Genomic DNA, 12,684 nt, shown 5'->3' with positions numbered 1-12,684 from the left:
TCTTTCCTCTTCTCTTTCACCTCACTCCCTTTCTCCCTTTGGCAGCAAGCCTGGTCTCACTTATCCAATCCCACAACAAACACACACAGACACTCAGTGGGCACACACACACACCGTTTCAGAGCTACAAAGATACCCTGCTGTGGGAGTGGGAGTGCTTTTTTTTTTCAAGCTTTGGTTTCCCTCTGCCTACAAATGTAATTGCAAAGCTGAAAAACCTACAATCCTTGTAAGTTGTAGAAGGAAACTGTTTATAGACGGATATACAGTTGAGGAGATTTTCATAGAGACGATGGGACGTTTATCTTGTGCAAAATGAGACTTAAAGCTGGAGTTGGCAGGGGAACCACCACAAAAGAATAAACAGAAAATAGAGAGAGAGAGAGAGAGGAAAGGTAGAGATGAAGCCGTAAAGCGAGTGAGCAAGGGGAGAAGGCAGTTCTTGGCCTACTAAATTAACCTCTGGGCTCCCTGGGATTAGAAAAAGACCTTACAGCAGTACTGTCCTCTCTCTCCCGACCGCCTCTGATAAAACAAATCCCATTTAGTGAGCCATTACCTCCACGTCCCGTTCTGCAGCCGCTGACCCGAGCTGACACTGATGCGCTAACATCCAATCTTAAATCCCTCTAATGTTTAGACTCCCCACATCACCCTTTGTTTCTGAAACCCCTCACTCCTCCCAATTTCCAGTCGTTTAATATTACTGTTTGCTCCCTGGATGTTTTTTGAGCTTCACTAAACAGCACCACCCCCAACTCCCACCCCATCCTTTCAAAGCTTTATGAGCACAGGGAGAAGAAGGAGGACGTTCCCCGCTGGCCCGAGAAAAGGAAAAGGAAAAGGAGAAGAGGTTCATAAAGATCAACAGAAGTCAGAATCACAGAGAGGACGGAAAACAGCAAAACTAAATTTGTTACTTTACATTTCTTTTCCACAAACTACTTTTCTTGCTTGCTCCTCTAAATATTCAATGACTTGACTTGCACTTTGAGGTATGCACATGTGTCGGGCGCCTTTCTTTACGTCACGCCTCCTGAGGCTCGTAAAGTTGTACTGCAAGTATACAAGACTGGTGAACAATGCCTCAGCAGCAATAGAGCCTATACAAACAGAAGGAGCTGCTTTCAATCACACTGTCAGTTAATCAATGGCTATAATCACACCAATGACAGCTTTGCTAACAGAGTGATTCGTGTTTAGCAAAGGAGTCATCATTGCTCGAAAATCACTGGTGCTGCAAGTCGCTGTATATATTGATGCATGTTTGTTGTGATTTGTGAGGAGTCTGCAGCACACTGGTACACCGTGGCCAAGAAGCACCTTAGCACCCAGCAAGCTGCTGCGAGAGAGATAAGCCTTATGGAGAAAAAAAATATCCTAATATTAGACTAAAACACTATCCCGCTGACTTCTGATGATGTAACTACACTGTAAGTTGTATATTTAAAAAAAAAAAAAACAGACTACTGAGCGATGGAATACACTGTGATTCAAATGTGAGTGGAGCTTTTGTTTGATATCTTGCATCATAGCACTCAATTATGGCTTTACTATCGTGTTTGTGACTTGATGTGCACTGGTACAACTCCAAGATACAAACGTATCCACGTATGGATACTTTTGTAAGAAACAAAATAATAATAAAAGTAAAAGCCATGATTCCAATTCTTTACTTGAGTACATTTTTCGTCTTCATTCACACACAGTGGCTGTTTGGTGGCGGTTGAGGTACATTCAGTTTGCACCAGCCTAATCCTGAACCATGGCACAGTCCATTTAACTTAACCGACATATAGCCGTGTTGTACTTTATGCAGACATAAACACAAATGAATTTCATTTAAATGTTTCATGTTAAAAGTTTTTTAAAGGACTTGGCATCAAACAATTATTGATAACTAGATCACTTTTTATTGGTCGCCTTCTTCACCTTCAAAAAAATAACAGTTTCAACAGTAACAGATTTATTTATTTTTTTGTTAATGACTTAAACTTAAATTGTAGAATGGTAATAATTAAATGACCTGACTTTTCCGCAAATAGGAAATTAGTCAGTTGGCGAGGTACGAGCTGCTCGTACCGAACTAATACGACGAGTTGTCACAACCCTAGTGAGAATATCACCTACGGAAAACATACAACAGCGTGAATGCAATGGGTCAAAAACCTGAAAAAAGCTCATAACATAGATGGAAGCTGCCTCATGTGTCCATTAGAGAGACACCTGAGTCCCTCAGACACCTACAAATCCGACCAGTCATCCCAGTTTGACCTCTGACCTCCCAAAACAGAGCCTTTTACTCCCAAACACACGCTATTCTCCAGTTGCCCGTAATATACACACCACAGAGCCCCGATACGAGCACTCAAAACTCAAAGACACATCCATTAACAGCCATCTTCTTCTGTGTTCACCAGGCCCCTGTAACCCTCAGTGAGGGTGGGAGACCCCGCACATTGTAGAGCGCTCGTTTACGCCTCTCAGATGGAGCCATGAATCCAAATTGCCAATTATAAAGCAATTACAGGCAGCAGCGGGAGCAGACTCCTGCAGTCATTAAAGCAAAATGCCAACGCACCAAGCCCTCCCTCCTTTCACTGCCCTGCCATCACGCCCCCCCTCTGAAAGAAAGACTCATATCTCAGCCAGAGAGACATGAGAAAAACTCTTTTAACACACAGCAAACAGGACACACACATTTCTACAACGAAGTTCTTCTTGGGACACTTTAGAAGGGATCCCAAAAGAAAACTGCTACTTCCATGTGTGACATTTCTTTATTTCTTATTATTTTATCACTGAAATGCCACACTTCACAGTGAACAAAGCCTCATAGGGAATTAGCTTTGTTTTAGGGGGACATTGTATTGTTGTAAATCTATGCATTACAGTGCTTTATGTGCTTCTTGAGGCTACGACGACACATTATTCATGACAAATCCCTGTCGCTGCCGTTTCTCCCCCTCAAACCCCCTCGCCCTACAACCCCAGCCTCTTGGCCATATCACCTCCCTTAACCTCCTCATTCTTTGGCAGTGTGGCCCTGAGCTGCTTGCGGGGGCACCGCGAACCCCCTGACACGACCTTTTCAATTTGAGCTTCACCTCCTATGCACACACAGCCACCGCGTGAATGTACACAAACCTGTGGAGACGAACTGGCTAAACTATTTCAGGATGGGACAGGCATGCGCTTCAGTCCTCTTATTTTCCCTTTTGCTCTTTTTCATACCGCTTTGCTAAAGGAATGGCAAAAAAGGGTGACATCAGGGTAGGAGCCTTCCCCCCCTGTCCCTCCCAGCTCTGGCCGACCCTTGACCTGCAGAAGAGTCACTTAGTAAAAGCTACAGCTATAGAGGGTGCGGGGTCAGTGGGTTTTCCAGGAGGGAGGACAATGGCCTGAATGCTACCACACATGGCTGGCTGGCTAGTTGACCCCCTTAGTAGCCCCCGTCTGTCTGTCCCTGGGGAACCGTCAGTGTCTCCGAGAGTTTCCGCATGTTGCCAAGTGCTGTTCATAACCGTGCACTTGGCCTCAACCATTAGCCCTGAGCTGAGATAAGGAAGCTTAAAGCAAGGCCATAATCCATAATCCACTCCTTATCAAAGCAAGCAGCTCTCCTAGTTTTTCCCTTTTTTTCTCCCCCCTACATAACAGAGTGGATGTCAGGATGACAAGGCAGAAGATGGACTTGACTATTTAGGTGGAAAGGGTTGGGGCTGGAGAGGAGGTTAGAGACGGCTTAGGCCACTGGGGAGGGGCTGGCCGAAGGGCCAAGAGGAGGGACACAGATGTTTTCTGCCGTTGAGGCTGTCACCTCCATGTCCCAGTGGCAGCTGGCATTGTTTAACGCATGAAGCCATTTTGGGGAAAGGGGGGGGGGGTTAGCGGAGACATTCAACAAACTCGCCAGCTCCGTCACATGCACGTATGTGAAGTAAATACTGCCACAGCATGCGCTGCAGGCCAGTTACAAAATCCATGTATCCTTCAGGGCTAATCTGTGTGCATATTATATGCCAGAAGGATTAGGAAGGAATGAGAACATTTGAATGGTGTTCGGCAACCAGATAAGAGACAGAAATAAAAGAAATGAGAAAAAAAAACAAGAATTCAGATGTGAAGTAATGAAAAAGAGGAAAGAAGAGATCAGACTCAAGGTAAAGGGAGAGATTCTACCTGGCGTCCCTCGTTTCTCCACAGGCCGTTGCTTGTCTTTGTCGGAGCAATGGTGACTACAGGTGGAGTGTTTGGCACACTGTGGCCCGATGGAGGAACCAGGACCGGCCCTGGACCGAGGGGACCCCTCTTAGGCGTGCTGACCGGAGAGCTGTGGTTGGTGGCCGGGGAGGACACTGGAGACGATTCACTGCTGATGGAGGACGCAGCTGGAAAAAGACGGGGAGAAGTGATTAGCATGGAGCGAGAGACACCCGTGACAATGAGGACGCTGATGTTCCTCTCTTCTTCGGCTATTTCAAAGGCACATCCAACAAACTTATAGTCTGATGGCGTCATTGTAGGGGGAATAAAAAGGGACTGCAGTGTTGGAACAGCACAAAATAACATCCCACCGTACACACAGAGGGGCCAGATGGAGAGCCCCAGGCCCCCGTTATGAAGTGACAGTGATCAGGATGAGCAGCCCTGCGAGAGCCACACAGCCTTGACATCCAGGACACATACACACACATACACACACACACACACACACACACACACGCACAAGTGATCTGCCATACTGTATGTCTATGCTATGCTTGCAGCTACACACCAACCCATGACCACCCTACCCCACCCCACCCCGGACTACACACACGCGCACACACAGCAGGTGGTAAAAGGCTGGCCCAATGAGCTTCTCTGCTGCATGTAGCTGTGCCATATTAACAAAGCCCTCCAGGGAAACCCTGTAGCGCAGGGTCATGGTCTGGTCACATGCCTCACTTTCCACACATCTCTCTCTCTCTCTCTCTCGCTCTCTCTCTCTCTCTCTCTCAAACCTCTCAAATTATATCCTCATATTCCAGGATGCTGTGTAACTGCATTTTTCAGAGTTAACAACGTTCAATATAGATCACAGCCTGCTTCTGTTAACTGTATCAACAAGTCCTTCTTTTCTGAACTGCTTCGTTATTTCTGTTTCCTCCTTCCTATTTCTTTCGCCCTCCTCTCGTTTCCCTGACAGAACATTCATGCTGTATGCCTCCTCAGCTTAGAGCAGGCATAGCATTACCCAGTCAAACTGGGTCACAACCCTCTCAAAGGGACACACATTTTGGGGCTGCAAAAAAAAAAAAAAGGGCAGCAACAGATATGTGCTCATGGCTGAGTGTGCAGGTTGTGTGCTTTTGTGCATCAATGTGCAGCCAGGTATATAAAAAAAATAAAAGACAGGCGAAAACTGACATGCGCTCCAGGTCTGCTTCCTCTCCAATTATCACTGTCAGAACAAAAAAACCAAAGATGTCTACCAAAGCATCAATTCTTTCCTGTTTCAGTTTCCGTGGTAACCTATCCTAACAGACAGTGTCACCTTATTGTAGGTGTGGTCAGGATATTACATGTTTTTTTTTTTCAAATAATTTATTGTGACTAAAATAATAAAGAATCAATAATAGCAGTGAAATGATTCTATTGAAAAGCTGAAGATCTATGTGCGAGTGAGTGACGGTGGTGGTACGACTGTCAAGAGGAGGGGAAAGGGGACAACGAGAAAAAGACACGAGGAGAAGATGGTGATGATAAATGTGTGGTGAGAGATGAAAATGAAAAATGATAGAAGACAGGCATGGATTGGGGGGGGAATACAGCATGTGAGAGTGCAAAAGAGGTGCGAGGTGAGGTGAGAGATGGAGCGGAAAGGAAAGCAGGGAGATATAAGGGGTGCAGATGGGTGAGTAGGTGGCGGGTCGGGGGGTGGCGGCACTGAGGAGGGCAGTCATATCTTGTCTGCACAATGGCAATTAGTGGCCTAATCCTCCCCCCTCACCTCAGAGAGCCATTACTCTCCCCTGCAAGACTAGGCCAATCAATAGCAGCCCACTCAGCCTGGGGAATGGAGCTACACTTAATACAGCTCTGGTGTCACAGTCTATTCACTCATCACACACACTCATCACACACACACACACACACACACACGCACAACATGCATACGCAAGAACTGGGGGGAACAAATAAAGCTGGAGGGAGGGGGAAGATGGTGCTTGTGGTGGTGGCGGTGATCACAGTGATTCTCGACTGCTAAGCAACAGACCTCTACTCCATTTATTTCTCTCAGCCCCCTACTCCCCCCCCCCCCCCCCCCACTCTCCTCCTCTTCCTCCTCCTCCTTTTCATGTCGAGGCAGAGCAGACCAGAGAAGAAGCATGGTCGACTAAATAATTAAGAGAGCAGAAAGAGAAGCAGGTGAGGTGAAGAAAGACATAAAAAAAAGAGACAACGGCTTTCTACAAATAGGTTGGCTTCCCACTCCCAGCTGGCACAATCTACATTTGCTTTTTGGCGTCCATGATGCACATAAACGTCATAGACACTGAGGGGGAAAAAAAGAATCCAACCACTATTATTTCACTATAATACTCTCACGTTCTCCAACGACTCCCCACAAAGCACCACCCACCCACATCTTCATACACCCTCTTTTATTTTCCTTCTGTTCTTCGAACACCCTGCCTGCCTGCCAGACGTCGATCTGTCAGACTTAATGCGCAATTTTCATAAACATGCGCACAGTAATTCTGGCCAGTAATGGCTCATGGAAGTGTCTGACAGAGTGGTTGTGTGTTTCCATGTGCCCATGTATGTACGTGTATGTTTCTCTACTTTCCTGTTCAAACCACAGATTGCCATGTGTGTCTATAAGGGTTTCTCATTTTCCAAACATCCCTCCGATAAGGTCTCTCATAGATCCTCAGTGACTCTCCTCCAATTTTCAGACCTATTAAGCCCGTTCCTCTTAGAAAACTTAATTGGGATGGGGGAAAAAAATAATATATATGAGACATGCGCCAGGCACCAACCTGGTGTGTTTTCCGCCATATGCTCCACCCTTCCATCTATACAGAGAGAAGATGGCCACACATGCTGGCCCTGCAGGGAGCCCGAGGAGGCAGAGGAGGAGGAACGAAGCACAAGCCTCCGTCCCCAGAGTCTAAAATAGGCTCATCAGCTCTCAACCTGCACTTCATTAGCAGTACTGATTGCCACTTGCTTGGTGTGTAGGGGTGTGTGTCTGTGGTGCGATGACGGGCTTGGGAGGGGCAGGATGCAGAGAGAGGAGAATATGAGGGGGACAGAAGAGGCAGAGACAGAAGGCAAGAGTGAGGGAAAGAGAAAAAGGCAGAGAGAAAATGCTGTCTTAGTCCCAAGCTGTGTGTGATTAATGTGAAGCTCCTTTCTCTATCGCCTCCTCTATTACAAGTCCCACTCTCCCAGACTGCCTGCACACTTGACCGCTCAAGCTGAGACACACACACACACACACACACACACACACACACACACACACACACACACACACACACACACACACACACACACACACACACACACACACACACACACACACACACACACACACACACACACACGATAAACAAACAAACTGGGCTGCGGTCAGAGGCTGTTGTCAAGGGTCCCTGTGTGGATGGCACCTTTCATTTGAGCCACTGACCTGATATAAAAAAAAATAAAAAGCACGCCACAGCTCTGAAGTGGGGCTTTTCATTCACTGGATATGTCCGGCTGCTATAGGAGAGAATCACACCGAAGCTGTGGAGCTTTGATAGCAAGACAGCATTACATAGTTCTTAGTGTTGCCAAACAGGCCCTTCCAAGTCTTTCCCATCACCACCACAACCTCTGTCAAAACAGCCAAAGCACAGTTGCCCCTGCCAAGGAGAAGCTGCTCCCCTCCACCCCGCCCCACCCTACACTGCCTCCTCCACCCTTCTCCCTCCCAGCATGCATTACAACAACATCAGCACTTAATTAAACAGTCCATTTCACACCTGGTGTGCATAGCAGTGCCCAGCCAACCCTGCATCCATATGCCACCCCACCAGCACACACAAGCCTCAACACGTGCAGACACACACACACACACATACACACACACACACACGTACGTTTTGGCCATGCACTGACAACACAACACAAAGCCTGTAATCTGCATCACTGAGTTGGGGGAGGGGGAGAGGCACAAACTGTGTGTGTTACTGTGCCAGTGAGAGAAAGGAAGACAGTACAAGATGGCGGATGGAAATAAGAGGAGCAGTACTCGGTCCCTTCTGCTGACTGTACAGACTGTACATGATGCTTAAATGCTGCTTCACCTCTGAACAGTCATGAGAGGTGTAAGGTTGCTGAGCACAGAGAAACAAAGAGGAGAGGAGATCGCAAATGAGCTTGTTTTTGTGCGTTTCAGGGACAGTAATGGCCCGAAGGCTTTTTGCCTTTGAAAAACATACACACATTTGTAAAACATAACTTGTGAGGCCCAGTAATTGCTACGAGCTGAATGTAACTGGGAACTGAGCTACATTACATATATTAAAACCAAAATATAGGTCAAGCGAGCAGGGATCCACAGTGAATGAAGTAGGCTGGACCCCACAAGCGCAGTGTCCTACTGGACCCCACAATGCAGGGCGAGACAAAGACAGAGAGACATATAAAACCAAAATGCATAAAGATTTATTACCTTCACACTGTCCTTAACCTAACCTCACAAAGAACCTATACAATATCTTACTTGCTGCCTTCTTATCCCTTTAAAAAAGACAAAATAATCTCAAATAACCGTGTAAACAAATTCAATTAGAAGTGCTTGTGTGTGTGCACATGCGCACGCACAAACACACACTATAGGTAGTCTGTGTGAGCTTCAGGCAGGCTCCAGATGGAGAGGTCAGAGACACACTGCCCCGCTGTCCCAGCATGCTCTGGGCTCCCAGATACAAGGGAAGCCTCCAGCCTTACACACAAGCACACACACACATACATACACACACACAATCTGACCAACACCCCGGGTTTTCACAAATCTACTAATTACTTCCTGTCCCTCTTTTTTCCAGCCAGTTCATTTCTCTCTATCTTGAATACCTTTATTCTCCATCTCTTCACTCTCTTCATTCTCTCTCCAGGCAGTGCACCGCAGCTGATATGAACACAGGCATGAAACTCCCGTGTTGTTTATGAGTCCAAGAGCGAATGAGAAGAAACAACTGAGAGGATTAATCCCTGATCTGCCTAATTAATCAGATATCAGTAGGTCTGCCTTTTTGGGACGGTATGTGAGCTGGGTCTGTTTGCTTGCATATGCGTGGTGTGATGGTGTTCTCATGCGTGAGTACTTTGGATGAGAGACTGTCCTTTCTGCTGCTCTGATAGTCATTATCTAACACCTCCCCTCTTAAGCACAGCGCTCTCAGTACACAGAGCTATTCATTATACTCACCACAGACAAGCGACAATGTATATGTGTGTGTGAGTGTATATATATACAGCAGCTGTACTCTGGGTCTTAAATCAGTTCAGCAGCCAGTGCCAGTGATACTAGTACTCAACCCTAACTAATTCCTCAAGGCCTTAGGAAACTGAGTCATAGCAAGTCATATATACTTCTCCACTCACCTCAAAGCACCAACAAGAGGGTGAGCGAGAAAAAGAAATAGGTTGAGTCAAAAAGGTAATGAAAGGACAGCAGGCTGCAGCTTGCAAAGACATCACGAGGCTTACACAGTGGCACAGACAACTGTTTGCATGTGTGGGGGTGTTTGGGTGTGTGTGTCTACGCGTGTGTTAACTATAAATACAGGCTCTGCTGACACAGAAGTGACTGGAGCTACAGGGGCCCTGTGTCTCTCTGCCCACCCTGGAGCCTGTGCTCCGAGCAGGGGCAGTCGCCCCTTATGCCTGACGGCTGACTCACCCACACATCACAACCTACTCCAACCAGGCGGTACAGTCAGCACTACTCAAAAATAACAAAAGGCCTTTTTTGTGCTTTTAATAAAAAGGTGGTGGAGCTTTATCAGACAGGATGTGGTGTCTGTTTGTATGACAAAGACACAGACGGGAGCTCTCTGCCTCGGCAGATCATGAATTACAAATAGTACTGCACGCACTTATTCTCACCTTGCTACACAATGAAACATGAAAAAGCAGAAGTATTAAAAAAACATGACTAAGAACGGTATCCTTGTGTTCTCTCACTCCAACTGACAAAATAGAGGGCCGCGCAACAGAGATAAGAAGGAAAAATTCCAATAAAAAATGTGAGTCAACAAGAAAAGGCAGCACAGGACTATGGAAGCAGATTTCTGTTTGACAGAGAGTGAGGGGAGGACGCAAGAAAGTAATAGGGCTGGAGGAGTGAGGAGGGATGAAAGAGGGAAGGAGTGAGAGGGTGGTAAGGAGATGTTGGGTCTGAGAGCTCTCTCTGTGAGTAATAAATCATCCATGGGGTTCTGGGTCCCAGAATGCAGTGGGCTGGGGAGCAAGGTGTCCAGGGACTGCCAGAAAGGAGGGGACCATCTGATTTAGGAGCCAGAGTGAGGGTGGACAGCTGGGGTAGCTGGGCCTCTCTGGAGCCAAGCAAGGAAGCCTCACAAATGTGTGCACGTGCACGTGCACACAGGCACAAGCGCTTAAATACACATACCCAAACTCTATCAATGCACCATGACAAACTTATTAAGGGCTCATTATGGATTGTGCTTTAAAATTTAATAGGTACCTTTATGGATGCATAAAGAAGAGATACAGAAACACAAGGTGGGAAAATACCAACTGTGCATATAAAAATGTATAAGACACTTTTACAAACACATTTTCATGAGTCTGAACAAACCTATTGGAGATTTAAAGGGTTATTTGGAGAGGTGTATATGACTGAAAACAACAAACTCAAACACCTTGAGCTCATCTCATCTTCATTCAACCACAGGAAAGAGATGGAGATTCTCTTAGATGATTTCTACGGGCAGCCATTGACACAGACTTCCATATGACAGGGAATTGGAGAACCACGATAACACACTGACAAGCACACCCAAGCACACATGGGCACACACACAGCACATTAAGTGGGTCAGCTGGAATGGCTCTTCTTCATACCAGCATCTCCAGGGACACCAACTAATTCAATCCTGTGTGGATATCACTTCATTGCTATTAGCAGTTCTACACAGCTATCTATTCTGGCCTTGGAGTACACACACTCACATACTCAGACCAAATATACAATCACACTCAGGGCCTCAAGAATGTAGCGACCACCTGGTTCATCGTGTTTACCAGTAGAAAAAGGTGAGATTAGAACTATATACACAACTGAGGTTAAGGGTCAAAGTTTGATATCATCATGTTTTCAACAGACCAAGCTGCAATGGCGGCTGTGGTTCAGTGGGGAGAGCAGTCGTCTCGCAGCGGGGAGGTTGTTAGTTCGATCTCTGTCTCCCCCTGTCTGCATGTCAAAGTGTCCTTTGGCAAAACACTGAACCCTAAATTGCCCCCAGTGGATGGACTGAGCGCCTTGGAGGGCGGCCTGTGTGTGAATGGGTACATGTGATAATGCAGTGTAAAAGCGCTTTGGAGTCTGTAAAAATACAGAGGAGAAGCGCTATATAAGTGTAATCACATTTGACAATGCGACAAAAGAATGACAAATCAATTTTGAGATTTCCAAACGTGGCGCAAGGAAATTTTAATAAGAGGAACTGTTCATGTTTGATCCAATCAGCTGGGATCTGTTTGTGAATTGACACTATTCAAGATGACCAAATGACCACAATCAAAAGCCTTTCAGGGAGGTAAACAGACGCCATACTGTAATAATAAGGATTCAGTTCAGAGCTGTGGTTCAATAAAGTGTTAAAACCATGTTGTATATGCAGGTCAGCTTTACCTCGAGGTTCTTCAGCCTGTTTAGCCAGTTTCCGAAGGGCTGCAGCAAATCCGGAGTGAGCTGACTGGGCAGCTGGGCTCCCATTGGCTACGATGGAGCCGTTGAGAGGTGACGGGGTGAGGGGGCTGACCGTCGCCGTGGTACGGGTGGCTGTGGAGATCATTCCTAATGATGGTGACTTTGGCTCATGGCTCATGCCTACAAGTGGACAAAACGGGAGGAGAACATGAGAATTAAAGATAAAAACTCATCAAATGAATCTGAAAAAAATTGTAAAATACCAATGCAATCAGGATGGACACTGAACCAGCCAGGACAAAGTGTGGTGCTGTGTGTGTGTTTGTGACAGCTGGGGACGATGGGGATTGGTGTGCGGGGCACGGGGGCCTTGGTTATGAGGCTTTGGGTCAAAGGTAAGAGGTTATGAGGGCAGCCCCCATCCCCTTGCTGAAAGGGCTCCAGCTGACTGTGTGTCTGTCAGAGGTCTATGGTCACACAGTCGAAACAACCCGACTGAGCACGCTCCAACACGGAGACGGGGACTGAGCACTGAGCAGCCATGTATTTCCAGTGTGATCCCTATTAAAATGTAACAAATTAGCTGCATGAGTTTCTCACACAATGATCATTTAAGAAAAAGTATCCCATTCATACTGCGATTCATCCAATTAGTGTTGTCAAGGAGGTGCTACTAATACTCCTCTTTAATCAGGAAGGAAGAGACGTTTAACAAGTGCAAGAAAAGGAAACTGATGAGTTCATTA

At 46.4% G+C, this 12,684-nt stretch overlaps 1 protein-coding gene across 3 annotated transcripts in view; it reads right to left on the bottom strand.

Moving 5' to 3' along the window:
* gse1b (Gse1 coiled-coil protein b) overlaps window positions 1-12,684 on the bottom strand; it is a 64,297-nt gene that overhangs the window by 12,112 nt on the left and 39,501 nt on the right. For all 3 annotated transcript variants that reach the window (XM_030098682.1, XM_030098699.1, XM_030098690.1), the window contains exons 2-3: window positions 11,921-12,118; window positions 4,183-4,391 (exon numbers count right to left, since the gene is read on the bottom strand). In XM_030098682.1, coding sequence (XP_029954542.1) covers window positions 4,183-4,391; window positions 11,921-12,118 — 407 coding nt within the window. The remainder of the gene's footprint in view (window positions 1-4,182; window positions 4,392-11,920; window positions 12,119-12,684) is intronic.

The sequence above is a fragment of the Salarias fasciatus genome, chromosome 1 (assembly GCF_902148845.1).
Source record: "Salarias fasciatus chromosome 1, fSalaFa1.1, whole genome shotgun sequence".
In the NCBI taxonomy this organism is placed as follows: domain Eukaryota; kingdom Metazoa; phylum Chordata; class Actinopteri; order Blenniiformes; family Blenniidae; genus Salarias; species Salarias fasciatus.
Note: the sequence above shows the minus strand (reverse complement) of the source record. Positions and strands in the feature narration are given on the sequence as shown.